The sequence below is a fragment of the Schistocerca cancellata genome, chromosome 1, assembly GCF_023864275.1.
Source record: "Schistocerca cancellata isolate TAMUIC-IGC-003103 chromosome 1, iqSchCanc2.1, whole genome shotgun sequence".
Taxonomy (NCBI): domain Eukaryota; kingdom Metazoa; phylum Arthropoda; class Insecta; order Orthoptera; family Acrididae; genus Schistocerca; species Schistocerca cancellata.
In genome coordinates this window covers 1,247,887,513-1,247,905,856 of record NC_064626.1, presented here as the reverse complement: position 1 = coordinate 1,247,905,856, position 18,344 = coordinate 1,247,887,513, and the positions used below count along the sequence as shown (strand labels likewise).

General features: G+C 41.0%; 1 protein-coding gene across 2 annotated transcripts in view; it reads right to left on the bottom strand.

Moving 5' to 3' along the window:
* The window catches only part of LOC126094884 (zinc finger protein 37-like), a 168,522-nt gene that overhangs the window by 136,562 nt on the left and 13,616 nt on the right, over positions 1-18,344 (bottom strand). For both annotated transcript variants that reach the window (XM_049909524.1, XM_049909533.1), the window contains exon 2: positions 9,237-9,386. In XM_049909524.1, coding sequence (XP_049765481.1) covers positions 9,237-9,386 — 150 coding nt within the window. The remainder of the gene's footprint in view (positions 1-9,236; positions 9,387-18,344) is intronic.

Here is an 18,344-nt window from a genome sequence, read left to right as displayed (position 1 = left end):
CAAAAAAGTATCAAAAATGAAATTTCTAAACTACAACTTAGAATAGGAACACAGATCTACTCAGAAATGAACAGTAAAATTTCAATTGATTTTGTCCTTCTCTGGACAATGTGCACTGAATTTGTATTTGACTGTATTTTGTTTAGTCCACTAAGTCCTACATGTAGCTACCTTACAAGAATATTTTTTTTCAAATTTGTTGCACACAGAAGACACGTTTTTGCTCACCATCAGTGAGTAGCTTTTTTGAGTATGTTAATTTATTTATGATTGTTGCCAGCATCATATTTAAAGTACCAGGGAAGCAGGTTGCTAGCCTTACTTGTCCTGAGTCCCATTGGGTTTTACCCCTAACGGCTGAGGGACTAACCGGTGGATTTGGTAGTCTTTGCCGTATGAGCACAAAGGTGACCACGACTCAGAATATATCCGAGATGCCCAGCCTTATTCCAAAGTAACTGGTATCCCGACTGTCGGGACCACTTACTTCGCCACTCATACGTTGCCCGTGGTTCATGCACTAGGACATGACTACAGGAACCCACATCATGAATCACATGGAGGAATTTTATAAGGGGGGCTACACTCCAGACTGAATGCTGAAAGGCATAATCAGTCTTAAATGATGATGATGATATTTATTTATGTGTTTGAGAATAATTATCTCATTTATGTATGTATATGTTTGTGTGTTTATTTTTGTAAATGTGCTATGTTTGGTTATTGTACTATAGGCATCTTGATACTTGTGTATCATAAATAATTCTTAGGCAAATCAACGATGGTACTTTGATACTTTTGTTTTTGGCATTCAGATATTGTGATAAAAATTGCATTTCGACAGCACCTTAACCTCATCTCTGATTTCCTGGGGAAGCTTATAAAGAAATTATAATACAACTGCTTGCCGTGTGTACCTGAGGGAACTCCATATATCTGTACGTCAAACTAACTTCTTTAGAAAGAACTGTAAGTGGTGCATAGCCAGGCCTGCCATGATATAGGTATCTCAAAGGCATTACACTGTATGAATTGTTTCAAATTTTAGTCTGGGTTTTATACTTTGGGGAAACACACTGATCTCCGCATTTCAGTTATGTTTTAACATGTTTTCCAGCTCTATCAAGTGAACATATTATGAGATGTATCCAGCTAACTTGTGAATGTTTGATGAAAAACTGCCATACTTGACCATTGCGCTATATGCTCCAGCCTGTTATGGTAATTTTTTGATATGTTGCATCAGTCACTTTGGATCCTGCTGTGTGTGACAAACAATGGAAAATTTAACTGTGAGTAAGAAAAGTGTGAGTGGTACACCCATAAATGTTAAATTTTCAGTGCCTTGCTTTCCAGAATGTTACTCAATAAATTCTACCTCATGATATGCCTTTTCAAGAGCACAACTTATCAAAATTTGACAACAAGTTTGGAAAAATCTAATGTCAAACATATGAAGTATTTCCTCGGCCAATTGAAAAGCACGAAAGTCACACGACACGAAATTAGCGCATTTGTTATAGGAAATACGGAACTGCAGAGACACCTAAGTGAAAGTTTCCTACTTTCTGCAATATGATTGGTGCTCTTGCACTTCATTTGTGTTTTTATGACGATGTTTATACGGCAGACACTCAAAATGATATATGTAATGTGAAGACCTATACTATTACAAAACACAAACTGTTTCACTGTTTTGAAACATTACAGTGTTCTGTTTCATTTGTTTCGAAACAGTTGTGTGTTTCAGTTTGCCCTATCTCTAGTGTGTTGAAAAGTAATCGAACTCAAACGTATGCAAGCACCTCACCCCCCCCCCCCCCAACCCCACTCCTTATCTCCTTGACACACACACACACACACACACACACACACACACACACACACACACACACACACACACAAACGTACTTTACTAATTAAGAAATTTAACTAGGTACTGCTATAATATATGTACTTGAATACTTTTAAAATTAGAAATGGAAAATGAAAACCATGCCATTTTTGTAACCATCATCCAACTAGCAAAAAGGAAATGTCCTTGTGACTTCTGACTTATGACCACATGGAAAACATCAGACAGGTGCTGGAAACTGTAATAAGATGGTGATGGAAGCTAACACAATAAAACATTTGGTATGAGATTTCCACTCTGCAGCGGAGTGTGCGCTGATATGAAACTTCCTGGCAGATTAAAACTGTGTGCCGGACCAAGACTCGAACTCGAGTTCGAGTCTCGATCCAGCACACAGTTTTAATCTGCCAGGAAGTTTCAAAAAAATTGGTGTTCATTCATTTCAATAGTTCACCCTAAGAGCACTTTTGTGCACTGGATTGCAGATGCTTTGCAGACATTCTGACTTGTTATCAGCTACATTAACTTGATGTATTATTGATGTTATACATCCAGAAGACAGAAACTGGTAACACTGGGCATTTTTGGATCAAATATCAGTGACCTCCAATGATGAGGTGTTGAATGTTCCTAACACGAAGAGAGCCAAGTGGCTATTCTCTTATTGTTTATCATGACTTCTACTTTGCCATTTACTTGTGCATGATTAATATCATCTTATCAGTTGACTTCACAGGAAGTTCCTCTTTATAACTTACCACAAAAGAGGAATTATGGGGCTGGGGCAAGTCAGTTTTTTTTTATCTTCGACTTAATACTTTCCAGATGCAACAGAACTGTTAAAAATATTATGGAGATAATAGTCCTATAAAAGCATTTGGCAGTGCACTGTTAAGTAATGCATTTCTTATGGTAACTCAAGTTTTTCCCCCAGCAGGATTGACTGATGGTGAGGTTTCAGGTGTTCAGCCAAGTTGTTGATTCCATTTTTCTTCACAATATTTCAACGAATGCCTAATCGTCATCCACAGGAGCTGTGAGCTCTGCTGTTGCACTTACCCCTGCCTGGACTCTAACCACACTGTGAAATATTGGTACAAAACTTAGCAAAACATAATACATCACAGTGTGATTAGGGATCACGTAGCGAGTACACGTAACACAACTTTGAGCTCCTGAAGGGGCTGACAGGGTTTCTCATGAAACTATCGCGCAGAAAAAAAGGGTTCATTAACTTTGTTGAACACCTGAAAGTAAACCATTAATGCATTTGTTACTCCACTTTCTCTCCTCCACAGTCTACAGACATTTCAACATATCATGAGCTGCCACAGTGAGCAAAGACTAATTGCTGTAAGTATAATAGTTGAAATGCCAGTTCAGCTTATCTGACTGCATGCACTGCAGTTCCCCTAAATCCAAATATGCAAATGTCACAGTTTTCATACAATGACAAGGTTGGCAGCTTTGCCATTTCTGAATCTAACATGTGTATTGTAAGATGAAAGGTAAAGCTGTCATCAATCCAAATACTAGTTTGAACGCCTCTGTCTGTTATTGTTTGTTGGTTTTGTTCTAGAGCACAAAAAAACTAGCATCATACGTGCCCATGTCAGAACCCAGAATACGAAGACAAAAAAAGGAGCTAAAAATGACTACACGTTAAGCCCAATCGACAGAAGGAAAGACAGCTAAAAGCATGGACTTGGAGAAAGGACCATAAAACACTCCATAGAGACAACAGATATCCTGAACTAAAGATTAAATGTATTTCGCCATATTGCTAAGATGGGTGGTAGCCAAGCACAGGCCAGCCAAAGAGTAGCAAGCCCCCAGGGGGTGGGAGGGGGGGGGGGATGGACCACAGTGCTTTAAAAGGCATTATCCTTTGGAGATGGTACGCCACTGCTCCCCTTTGACCTTAGAACTCATTTACCCAGCTAGTTATAGAAAGTAACTAGATAAAAGAAATTAACACAATCACCTGACAGGGAATTGAAATGAAATGTAACAAGCAGTGAAAGAGTATTTTCAGCAAAGACACAGTATGACAAAGAATGTTCATATTTGCTACTATTTTTCTCATATGTATGATAAATCCAGGTAAAATGGAAAGGAGATTCGTGTAACCTTAACTGTTCATGTACCAATCCATTTTCATTCAACAGCTAACAAAGACTAATTGTAAAGAGTATCACCCAAGTGGCCATCACCTCCTTTACCACATAAAGGTTATTTAATTCACCTGAAAGAAACTTGTGTGTACCACTGAGCACATTTAGTTGCCCAGTACTGATATCCTTGTGGTCACAGAAATTGAATTTTCTTCAATTAAATGACACATGAGGAGCCTTAGTAGGACAAGTTCTATTTACATGGCTGTATATTTCTTGTAAGTTCAACTATTAATTCTACATTCGTTTTTCTGTTAGATTAATGGACCAGCATAGCACTTCACATTTATGTAACCAACCAGAAAATTGTCATATTAAAGACAAATGGAATGAAAAACCCGGTTAAGTATTTATTACCCTCCCATATTAGTTTCACTGTACTCAATATCATTAAAACTATATTTCCTTTTGAACAAATACTTCAGCATTTGGAACAGATCTGAGCTATAATATATTCATTAGCTGCTTTGCCACTGGTGTAATTTCAATGTTTCATGCTAGATACAAAATGAATGACATCAAATACTCTACCCACTCTTATCACCTACACACTACAACACACACGTTGAGGCTTCTGATACCTAAAAACATACCTCCTTACCTAACTCACCTTTTGCTTAATATGAGTATATGCATTTGTGGACTATACAAAAAAGTCTTGCCTTACAAGCAATACTATTGTGAAGGTGTCCCACGGGAATACAGCAACAGCTTTTTTGAGAACGTGTGAAACCATCATTTGGGAGTTTGTGGAACAAGTATATCAATTAAATGGACAAAAATGAACAAAATGGGTGAAAATGAATGAAATGGGCGAATGAATGAAACGAATGGGTCGTCAGAGACAGCTCATAAGCTCAGATTTGGGAAAGAAATTGGCCTCTCAAATGAATCATCCCAGGACACGTCAAACTACTGAGAGAAGTGTCACAGAAAATCTAAATATGGATGGTCAGACAGCAATTTGAAGTGTTGGCTTCCGAAACATGATTCCAGAGTCTTATCCCAGGTCTGCATGATTCAGCATAAAGGCAAGAGAGCTTGTTCTACTTCTGTCTCAGTTTTGGGGGCACTTAACAACATTTTCTTTTATTGGTGGGAAGCTAGTAAGAGGGATGGGTAATCTTATAAACAAATGAACAATTGTGTTCAGTGCATTTATAGAAAAATGAATAATCGTGAGATTATGTGCTTTTGGGACACATGAAGAACAACATTCTCCTTTTATAAATTAAGAGTATTACTGTTAATAGTTCATATTTTCAAACATACATGTTAGATGGCATTACTGAAAAAACTTTACAGATCAGACTACACACTTGATACGCACACTTTATGATACACACTGCTAGCGAAATAGGCAGTTATTTGGTTAACTGGTTAGTGAACCTACAGCAATGTTACTAGTGTGAGTGTCTCAAAAACTGAAATAATTGAATTATTTATAATTTTAAATAATTATATTTCAACAAACAATAAAGGTGTATATGATTGTCAGCAAGCACCAAATTATGATAGTCTTAACATAATATATACACACAAATATCAAGAGAGCTGGTAACACAAATTGTGGTGCATTCTGCAGACTTTTTACAACACAGTAGGAAGCCATGGGTCAATGGGCTTTGCACTATACGAAGGTGACATAAAATAAACTTGTTTCATCTGAGTGATGGGATGGAAGTGTACTACAGCCTGGTGATTTCCAGCCACTTTCTCTCCCTAATACTAGTGACAGCCCTCTCTTTCTTTCCCAGTTAGTTAAGACAGGCTTTGAAAGATCACAAGCCTATATGAAAGCTACATCTGCACTCCCATTCCTTCAAAGTCCGGAGTGCCCCAGAACACAACAGAGTGACACCTTCTAGCTCTTGCTTCAATAGAGAGAACAAGGTGGCCTGGATAATCTGAAAAAGATTCCCTGCTCAGTAAATTCTCTGGATGCACTTCAGAGCACTGGAAGTTGGAGCATGTGAGGGAAGTTTTCATACGGGCACATCTCACCTCTTGAGAGACACGGCGATTATATATAGCTTAGCACTGAAGCCACTCCGTGAATCCTTAAGACTCTCTGGAAACATTCAACTAAAGCTATTCCTTGAAGTCATCCAAGTAAACCACTGCCACCAGAAGGGTCAGGTTGTCTAGGGTCGAATGATACTTCCTGAACTTACATGGGAACTGGATAAGGTGTTCCTTGTGATCATATATAGTTCAAAAAATGATATATACCAGATTTCTGTCCTGTACCAGGTCATGAAGTTAAAGAGAAAAAAAGTATCATTATGCGTTGTGGCAGAGATAGATGTGAATCAACCTTTAACAAAGATCATCCCGATTGATTACCAAAACTTTGAAGCTGGTATGGACCAATTAATGGAATTCAGAAACTCTTGCTATGACCTTTCTCTGCTATCTCCAATTATGTGCTTCTTCTTCTTCTTCTTCTTCTTCTTCTTCATTAGCCGAAAGACTACTAAATTCTCTCTTGGTGTTCTGGTCCAGTGCTTCTGCAGTCACCCATTGTCTCTGAATGCTGACTCACATTTGTTATTCCATTGTAGAATTGAAGTATGAATGTCTCAGAGGCACAGTAGACCACATTTGTAACGTGGTCCACTCAAGTCTTGGCCTGAAATCCATGGCTTGATCTCAGCTTCAAGATACAAGTGTCTTGTGATTCAATGAGTTTCTTGAGGACTTTACCCTCTAGTCAGGTTTTATCCAAATCTGAAAACATATTACGTAAAATGAAATCCCCAAGAGGTACACATGATGGGAGGAGTTACTAATTACATATAGGAGAGTCTATTTATCGAGAGGCTAATGAGGTGAAAATGCTATGTATATGGTGATTTTCAGTGAAATATGAATGACAATTGCTGCTGCCTTCGAGCTAACCATGAGTGGAACAGGTGACATTTGGCATACATTACTCATGAATAACACCATCCTACTCTTGGTTCTATTGCCACTAAGATTTTCTTGCTCATGGAGAGAATAGGCTCTTAACACAGAAATCATTACAACTTTCCAAGTGTCTCCTGCAGACAGAAGCATAGAGGTATTTCCAGTGCTATCAGTTTGAGATCCGTCAAGAAAGTTCTAAACTCACTAAAGTGCCTCTGATCAGTTGAGGTTTTCATTCCCCTTCTAATTTTCTCTGCTGTGATGATGTGCAAAAGATGATGTGGAAAATGGTAGTCGGGCTTTTTGGTTTTTCCAGCATAAGATCAATATTCAAGCCACTGCCTTCACCACTGTATTGTAGCAGTGCTCAGTGAGTCAATCTTTTTAATTTGATTTACTTGGCTTTCTCCAGTTTTTGGTTTTTCTCTTTCCTTGGAGGTGGTGACATTTGTGTGAACAAGTTTGTTGATAGTTTACATTATTGAGATTTAATGTTTGGAAAATCTGTTGCTTTTGAAGCATAACTGTTCAGAGAAAGTTTTCCCTGCAAGAACATGTACTCAGGGCCAATTCTGAAGTCCAAATTTCAGTCAAGGCACTGTTTTTGATGAGATTTTTTAAGAACTGTTGCAAAAGATGTGGCAAATGCTGCTGACTACATAACTTTGATGAATTTCTTAGCTTTACCATACATGATTCCCCTTGTCACCCTCAGTTACCGATGTTTTCACATCTCAGCTTGACACGGCAATCCCTACTTCAGCATAGGATGATCAACTGAACAATTTACACACTTTGGTGTAGATGTATGTGATATACTAGCTTCATGTACCTGTGTTCCATGATAGCATAAAAAGTTTCCCCACTGCAGCAAACATACAACAAATAATCACAGTTTTGGTAATTAAAACATAATGTAGTGTCTGATATAGAGGGTCTGACACTGAGTCACATAAGCTCAGTTTTAATAAAGTATGGAAATATGGGAGAGCAGATGTTCCAAGTAAATACAATTTTTTTCCTAGTGATCCACTTACTTTCTCGGTTATGTTCTTCACTTCTGTGGTACCTACATTTTCCCAGTCACATTTTTTTTCAGGTCAGCTTTCACTGAATTGCGGCAGATAACTGCCTCCTTCCTGAAATTAACAATGCTATACATTTCATTTGATTTTAGATAATCAAATACTTTTAGTGGCTAAAAACAGTATGACACTTCTGATAGCTCTATCTCCAACTGTAGCATGCTACTTTGAAGTAGTCTGAATCCTTTCAAAGACGAAACAATTGCTTACAAACCTTTGCTATTTTGGGAAAAATTTGGAGGGAAAATGTCCATCCAGACAGAGCTCTGTTTATCTGAATAGGCCTCATGGACTATGATGCTTCAACAGCTGCCCACTAGCAACAGCCTAAAAGCATGCAGAAGGCTTTGAGGTTTGTTTTTTATGTAAGTTTTTACCAACCTTGTGTTCCGAAGCAGATAAATTGAGAGTCATGCTCATGTCAACTGTTATGTCTCATATTTTCTGTACTATGATATCTCTCATGATATGGTTTGCAGGAGGGAAGGAAAAATTTTGTACAATCATACATCTTAACTTTCATCTCTTGTTATCAATTAATCTCTGACTGCCAAAGAATGATATTTTTTTTTCTTTCAAATTCCTGTGAATCTAAGGGATTCAGGTATGACTTCTTACTTGTGTGCATCTCCACATCTCCTGTAGTTTCTATTTCTGTACTAGTAAGTAGAGAGACCTCTGGTGTTGTAAATATTGTTTGTATAACACCATATAATTAATAATGCATGTGCCAAAGCTATTTTATCATATGACATGTAATGTTCTAGCTAGTCAGCAGAAGTGAACTATGATATCTTCTGAAAACTGAATATAATGTAACTGGACAGATAAAAAACGAAAAACTACTCACCAAGCAGTGGCAGCAGAGCACACATGTAAAGGTATTGAAATTTGCAAGCTTTCAGAACCTGTGGCTCCTCCTTCTGGCAGAAGGGAAAGTTCATGACATGATGGAAAATGTTACACTAAATACTACATTCGTGCTCTTTTTAAATTACAAATATTTTTAGTAGATAGGTGTGGACTGTGTAGCAGGTGAGACTGCTGAAACCAGTCTACTACACACTGCACTGAAACACAATACTCCACATTCAGACAATGAAACTAAGATCTCTTCAACAGTACCTTTTTCCATTTGATCGCCAAAAGTATAGCCAATATAAGAAGAATTTACATACTTATCTGACACAATTAGAAACTGCTGCTACTAACCAGTGAAACATTTCCAGGGAAAACAGTCTTAAGTGCAGGAGGACCAGCCGTTGGGTTAGGAGGTAGAAGTGCAGCTGCTCCCAAGCATGGCGTTTGAACTTCAGCAGGTACAAATTTTGTGATGAAGATTGGTGTTCCAGGTGTAAGACCCTGAAATTTAATGTGTTTATTAAAATTTAAAACAAAATTAACTTAGTTGTGAAAAAAAAATACTTTTAACAGTTGTGCATCCTTGATGATGAATTTTTAACAACTCTAACAGAAAACTGATCCAGGCATGACAGATATTCCATCTTTGCACCAATAACTCTTTTCGATCAAGGGATGTATAGTACTGACAGGACTTCTCCAGGAGGTAAAATGGTATGAAATGAAAATATAACAGTTACATTTGTTGCACTATAAAAACCTCTAGTGATTTAACCACAAACCCCGCCCCCTCCTCTCCCTTCACATTTCATGGCCCACCATGAGCCAAGCTAAGGTCACGAAACAAGTTACTACATTCATAGTTGAAAAACAGACATTCAAAATGAGATTTATAGTGTCATATAGTTCCTAGTATTACGGTATAATGAAAAATTAAGTAAAAGAACTACTGCACAGAATAAAAGGAGTGTGCCAATTGAAAATCTCCCATCTTAGGCTTGAATATCACAGGTTCAAGGTCACTTTGACCGTGTTTCAACTACTGTTATGTTGAATTTGTCAGACCCCTCCAAAGCACAAAGACTGTCTTTGAAAGACACTCAAAAATGTGTTGGGAAGGCACCTAGGATGCCTCTCACAATATGCAACCAAACACAGCCCCCCCCCCCCCCCCAACACAAAGTTCTTTCCCAATAGCTTGTTTTGCACCCAATTCTCAATTACATTTTTAATCATGTTGAATATAAAAAGTATTTGATGATATGTAGTCCATCAGCAAAGAACTGATTTACAAAGTGCATGGTGAATCTAGTTTTGGATTAAAAAGGAAAATTTACTTGAGAAAACTACAAAATTACAAGATGAAATTTGTGGCCAGTACCTACGCCTATGACATAACATTTTTAAAACTGACTTCAGACACAAAACATAAGTCCTCCCTCCCTTGATTCTCAACGACCAGACCCTTTTGAAACTTACCCAACTTATCCCTCTTTCCTCAGCTCTGAAAGCCTTGATGGTTTTGTGTACATTTAACATATGCTTATCACTAGTCCTGGATCCCTCAGACCCAGCGTTCACACTTGCTACGGACCAGGAGGTCACACGCATCTTGGCCCAACCAGCATGCAACATCATCCGACAAGCTAGTACAGCTGAAGTCAAATGGGCCATCATGCATACCACCGCTAGGAAGGCCCCTGGTCACGATGGCATTCAAAACCGTGTCCTCCAGGAGTTCACAGACAAAGCTGTAGACTACCTAACACACATCACGAATGCCATACTCAAGCACCAACACTTCCCCGCCTTTTGGAAGACGGCCAAGGTACTGATGTTCAGGAAGCCGGGGAAAGACCACTACCTCCCACAAAATTACCGACCCATCAGTCTGCTGAGCATGCTCAGCAAGATCGTTGAGAAGGTAATATTAAAACGACTCACCAGGCACTGTATCATAAACGACACCCTGAGACCAGAGCAATTCGGTTTCAGGAATCACCACTCAACAACACAACAACTCCTCCACGTCGTTGAATACATAACACACGGATACAACACAAAAAAAACAACTGGGGCAGTGTTCCTGGACATCGAAAAGGCTTTCGATCATCTATGGCACAATGGCCTAATACGCAAACTTAGCGACGCAGAGTTCCCCGACAGGCTCGTACGTCTCATACACTCATATCTCACGGACAGGAGTTTCAACACCGACGTGCAGGGCAAACAATCGACACGACATGGTATCCAGGCAGGAATACCCCAAGGAAGTATCCTAGGGCCCTTACTGTTTAACCTCTACATTAACGACCTTCCAGCTACACACAACACGACGGCAGCAATCTACGCAGATGACACCGCCATCCTTGCGCAAGATTGGAAGCCGTCTAACCTTAATTCACGACTACAGACTGCACTCAGAATGGCGGAGCCTTGGCTGGTGAAATGGTGTGTTAGAGTAAACATCGACAAGTGTGAGGCCATTCTGTTCACTAGAAGACCGAAGCAACTGCACAAACATCAGCACTGCAACCCAATAACACTACACACATGCCCAATATGTTTCCGCGAGAAGGTCAAATACCTTGGTGTCTGGCTGGACAGGAAACTACTCTGGGGGGACCACATTCAACACGTGACCAACAAAGCTAACGCGAGGCTCAAACAACTCTACCCTATGCTTAACAGGCGTAGCACACTGAACAGGGGGGTGTCTAGGTCCATGTACATGACACTTATTCGACCCCTGATGACGTACGCAGCCCCTGTCTGGGGATACGCTGCGCCAACTCGCCTGCACCGTCTGCAGCTCATACAGAACAAAGTACTCAAAATCATAAACAAAGCTCCGGCTATGCACACATTGCGGATCTTCACCGGGAATACCGGCTAGATACTATCTTGCAGGTATTCCAAAAACTATCCACATGACTGTACAATAACACGAGACACTTGCGCAACCCGTTTATCCTTTCTCTGGGTAACTACGACCACAACCATAGATGGAAGCATAACAGACCAAAGACACTACTGGCTAGGAACTAAACATCTATGGTCCATAGAACGCTACCACGACAGTACTGGCGAGCCCCTGCAACACATTTATTACTGGAAACCCCAGATGTTCGACCAGCCGAAAAACAGGCAACCGCAGGGAAACCGTACTGTACACAGCAAGCAAACCAGCCACACACACCCCCTACACCATCTGTGAGCCGATCTATGACCGATTGCCCACTAATCTACAACGACCTTGAACTGTTGCAGGGACACAGCAACTGCAGCAAGCACCGCAACGCGCTCCAACAACAACAAAGGTAACGATGGACGATACCTCGAACTAACATAACCACACCTTGCATGCACTGTCGCAGATAGCAAGCTGTTACTGTCCTTACTACCCATCCTACTGTCGCAGAGGTTTTTTTTCCCTTGGCCCTTGCCTTGACACTTTTTTCTCCTCTGCCCTTACAACCACTGCCCTTCGATCGCTTTCGTCCACTTTCTATCTCCTGATGGACCATGTTAATGAGTAATCTTACCCAGACACATGGATAACATCACAGCCCGCATCCTGTAACTCCTGATGCGAAAACTAACATGTTATATGGAGGTGACAGTAGAACTTTTGGTTTGGTCACCACGTTGGTGTGGGCGTGGAGGGGCCCCATCCTAAATACTAGTACTAAAAATTTTACCTCCTGAGAGTAAGTATTGGTCAGTAAATTTGTAACTCTTTTACATTTATGGATCTGGTAAACAATTATTTTGAGATTGTAATAATGACATAACAAACTTACTACATGATGTAATAATACGAGGGAAGGAAAGTTGCTACTCACCATATAGCAGAGATGCTGAGTCGCACGTCTGCAGTCTCAGAGAGCTGAAACTACACTGCGAGCAGCAGCACCAGTGCATGATGGGAGCGGCGACTGGGTGGGGGTAAGGAGGAGGCTGGGGCGGGGAGTGGGGAGGGATAGTATGGTGGGAGTGGCGGACAGTGAAGTGTTGCAGTTTAGACGGAGGGCAGGAGAGAATGTGCAGAGGGGGGGGGGGGGGGGCTAAGTACCGGAAAGAAAAGAAATAAAAATAAATAAATTAATTAAAAGACTGGGTGTGGTGGTGAAATGACGGCTGTGTAGTGGTGGAATGGGAACAGGAAGGGAGCTGGATGGGTGAGGACTGTGACTAACGAAGGTTGAGGTCAGGAGGGTTATGGGAACGTAGGATGTATTGCAGGAAAAGTTCCCACCTGCGCAATTCAGAAATGCTGGTGTTGGTGGGAAGGATCCATATGACACAGGCTGTGAAGCAGTCATTGAGATGAGGGGTATCATGTTTGGCAGCATGTTCAGCTACAAGGTGATCCACTTTTTTGGCCACAGTTTTTCGGTGGCCATTCATGCGGACAAACAGCTTATTGGTTGTCATGCCTACATAGAATGCAGCACAGTAGTTGCAGCTTAGCTTGTAAATCGCATGACTGGTTTCACAGGTAGCCTTGCTTTTCATGGGATAGGTGATGTTAGTGATCGGACTGGAGTAGGTGGTGGCAGGAGGATGTATGGGACAAGTGTTGCATCTACCGTATTTACTCGAATCTAAGCCGCACTTTTTTTCCGGTTTTTGTAATCCAAAAAACCGCCTGCGGCTTAGAATCGAGTGCAAAGTAAGCGGAAGTTCTGAAAAATGTTGGTAGGTGCCGCCACAACTAACTTCTGCCGTCGAACATATGTAGCGATTCACATGCATGCTTTTCAGGCACAAAGATAAATACTGGCGCCAAAACCTCTGCGTCAGTAAATAAATAATAAAAACGGTGGAAGACGAAATTTTTTCTCCGCCCCGAGTTTCGACCACTGCATTTTCATACATTATCCAACGACGTAAATACAAATTCCGTATTGTTCGTCTTCGAATGTAGCAACATTTCAGTGTACTGTACTACGAAAATCCGACTGGCAAGACTGTTTGGGATGTTTGTCAATATGGCCAACTCTACGTTCTCATTTTTTTCTACCTATGAGAAGAGATGGTTGCTAATAGGAACTTTTATGAATCGTGAATCACATGCAGTATTCTCTTCACCATAAGAATAATACGTATATAAACATTTTGCCATGTATTCTTTCGTGTTTGCTGCTATCTCATTTAAATCCTGTCTGCTTAATAAACTACGAAACTAGAGTGAGACAACAGCAAACGCCGAAGAATATACATATCATTTCATGTTTATATTCGTATTATTCTTGTGCCTAATAGTGATACAGTCAGAAATGAAGCACGTCAATTGACTAGATTTTTAAATCTAAGATGACTAATTTCTGTGCAGAATGTTATGTACTAAAGAGACGTCTGCAAAGATTTTCAAACAGAGAAAAATTTTCGCTAAACTCTCGTTCAGAACATCTTCTATCATACGCAGTCTATTATTTGGTTCTTGTTGATCATCGCCAAAGAAAGCAGCAGTGTTAGTAACAACAAATAACAGTCTCTTGCCATTGTTTCGCTAATGAGACGAGTCCTATCTTTTTCTTTTTTTAATTGTAAGCGGCGGTAGCGCGCACAAAAGCAAGCCACGCCGCGACCGGCGACAGGCCGTAAACACTGATTATCAGAATGCGACAAACAGTGCATGACACAGTACAGTAATGCATTTTCAGCTTAGAGTGACGTAAACACCTATAACAAAGAGAACGGCACTTATCAGATCAAAGAAAAATAAGCAATCGATCCAAACCAGACGAAGCACGTGAAAAAGGAAGGGTACCCGTATAAATATGGACGGAGCGCCTGACGCATAGCAATGGCTACCTGGTAAAGCCTAACTGCTAAGCTTACTACGCGAACCAAACTACTGTAGCTGTATCGTCATTCATTCGACCTAAATTGTGTCTCATATTACAATGGACCAACTTTGTTTTGATTTGGAGGTGCGGCCTAAAACTTTACTCTCCCCTTGAAATTCGAGTCTCATATTTTAGGTGCGGCTTAGATTCGGGAAAATTTTTTTTCCTTGATTTCGAGTCTCATTTTTCAGGTGCGGCTTAGATTCGAGTGCGGCTTAGATTCGAGTAAATACGGTAGGTCTATTACAGGGGTATGAGCCATGACGTACGGGATAGGAAGCAGGGGTTGTGTAAGAATGGACGAGTACATTGTGTAGGTTCGGTGGACGGCAGAATATCACGGTAGGAGGGGTGGGAAGGATGGTGGGTAGAACATTTCTCATTTCAGGGCACGATGAGAGGTAATCAAAACCCTGGCGGAGAATGTAATTCAGCTGCTCCAGTCCCGGATGGTACTGAGTTATGAGGGGAATGCTTCTCTGTGGTCGGACTGTGGCACTTTGGGAGTTGGTGGGAGACTGGAAAGATAAGGCACGGGAGATTTGTTTTTGTACAAGGATGGGAGGTTAATTACGGTCAGTGAAGGTTTCAGTGAGACCCTTGGTATATTTAGACAGGGACTGCTTGTCACTGCAGATGCGACGACCACGTGTGGCTAGGCTGTACGGAAGGGACTTCTTGGTATGAAACAGATGGCAGCTGTTGAAGTGGAGGTATTGCTCGTGGTTAGTAGGTTTGATATGGACGGAGGTAGTGATGTAGCCATCTCTGAGGTGAAGGTCAACATCTAGGAACATGGCTTGTTGGGTTGAGTAGGACCAGATGAAGCAAATGGGGGAGAAGTTGTTGAGGTTCTGGAGGAATGTGAATAAGGTGTCTTCAACTTCAATCCAAATAGCATAGATGTCATCAATGAATCTGAACCGTGTGAGGGGTTTAGGATTCTGGGTTTTTAGGAAGGATTCCTCTTGCTGGCCCATGAATAGGTTAGCATAGGATGGTGCCATGCGGCTGCCCATAGCCGTACCACAAATTTGTTTGTAGGTAATGCCTTCAAAGGAGAAGTAATTGTGGGTGAGGATATAGTTGGTCATGGAGACTAGGAAAGAGGTTGTTGGTTTGGAATCCATAGGGGTCTGGAAAGGTAGTGTTCAGGGAGGTGGCATCAGCAGTGACGAGCAGAGCACTATGTGGTAAAGGGAAAGGAACTGTAGAGAGTCAGTCGAGGAAAAGGTTGGTATCTTTTATATAGGAGGATAGGTTCTGGGTTGAAGGTGTTGGTCTACGAGAGCAGAGATTCTCTCAGTAGGGGCACAGTAACCGGCCACAATGGGGCGTCCTGGGTAGTTGGGTTTATGGACTTTAGGAAGCATGTAGAAGGTAGTAGTGCGGGGAGTGGTAGGGTAAGTAGAGAGATGGACTCTGAGGAGAGGTTCTGGGATGGGCATTAGGATTTGAGTACTGACTGGAGATGCTGCTGGATTGCTGGAATGGGACCACTGTGGCATGGTATGTACGTGGAAGCTGATGGAGTCCTTCTGACGTAATCCTTGTGCTTCAAAACTACGGTGGTGGAGCCTTTGTCTGCAGGTAGGATTATAAGATAGGGATCAGTTTTTAGATGGTTGATTGTGGTTCTTTCTGCGGATGTAAGCTTAGTATGTATGTTGAGGGATTTGGGGAATGATGGTGAGGTAATGTTAGAGGACAAGAAATTCTGGAAAGTTAACCCCTGTTAACTTTCCAGAATTTCTTGTCCTCGAACCTTGCCTCGCCATCATTCTCCAAATCCTTCAACATGCATACTAACCTTACATCCGCAGAAAGAACCGCAGTCCACCATCTAAAAACTGATCCTGATCCTATAATCCTACCTGCAGACAAAGGCTCCACCACCGTAGTTTTGAACCGCAAGGATTACGTGGCACAAGGACTCCATCAGCTGTCATATACTTCCACCTACAAACCAAGCCACAGTGATCCCATTCCAGCAATCCAGCACGATCTCCAGTCACTACTCAAATCCTAAGGCCCATCCCAGAACCTCTCCCCAGAGTCCATCTCTCTACTTACCCCTACCACTCCCTGCTCATCACTACTGATGCCACCTCCATGTACACTGACATTCCGAATGCCCATGGTCTTACTGCTATTGAACACTACCTTTCCAGACACCCTATGGATTCCAAACCAACAACCTCCTTCCTAGTCTCCATGACCAACCATATCCTCACCCACAATTACTTCTCCTTTGAAGGCATTACCTACAAACAAATCCGCAGTATGGCTATGGGCAGCCGCATGGCACCATCCTATGCTAACCTATTCATGGGCCAGCACGAGGAATACTTCCTAAAAACCCAGAATCCTAAACCCCTCACCCGGTTCAGATTCACTGATGACATCTACGCTATCTGGATTGAAGGTGATGACACCTTATTCACATTCCTCCAAAACCTCAACAACTTCTCCCCATTTGCTTTCTCCCACCAACACCAGCATTTCTGAATTGCGCAGGTGGGAACTTTCCCTGCAATACATCCTACGTTCCCATAACCCTCCTGGCCTCAACCTTCATTAGTCATTATCCTCACCCACCCACCTCACTTACTGTTCCCATGCCAGCACTACACAGCTGTCATTTCACCGCCACACCCAGCCTTTTAATTTATTTTTATTTCTCTCCTTTCTGCTACTTAGCCCCTCCCCCCTCCGCACCTTCTCTCCTGCTCTCCGTCTAAACTGCAACACTACACTGTCCGCCACTCCCACCAAACTATCCCTCCCTCTCCCCGCCCCAGCCTCCTCCTTACCCTCACCCAGTCACCACTCCCATCATGCACTGGTGCTGCTGCTCACAGTTTAGTTTCAGCTCTCTGAGACTGCAGATGTGTGTGCAAGTTGTTTGTGTGTGTGTGTGTGTGTGTGTGTGTGTGTGTGTGTGTGTGTGTGTGTGTGTGTGTACTGCTGACAAAGGCCTTAATGGTCGAAAGATATGATTGCGTAAATCTTTTTATTGTGCATATCACGACTCAGCATCTCCGCTATATGGTGAGTAGCAACTTTCCTTCCCTTGTATTGTTACATTCCATCAGTCTTCATTTTCAACTGATTATGTTGTCAATAATGTTTTTTATAGGTTTTTATTACTGGGTCATTCCATGTAAACAAGGAATCATTATAAAAAAAATAATTTTTCTGTGGCAACATTTTACCCTTTCACTTATGTAGGTTGGGCATTGAATTTTGTTGGCAAGATTGATTTTTCCCTTCAAAACCTATTGTTTACTTGTGAGAGCCATTGTTTTGAAGATTATATTGTTGAGTTTGTTCATGCAGAAGATTTGATTAATTTCAATGCAAGAAAAAATCATGAAATTTATAATGATTCTTTATGGTTTATACACCACTTTAAAGTGTATAACTTCTTCTTCTTTTTGGTATATTTTTAGAAGCAAACAATTTAAGCATGATAAATACAAAAACATTTATAGAAGCTAACCCAGAATGTGTAACACGAGTTGCCAAATGCCAATTTTTTAAGATTTTCACAAAATACATTAAAATACAGAAACTTATATTCCATGCTGTCCTTCACATAAGT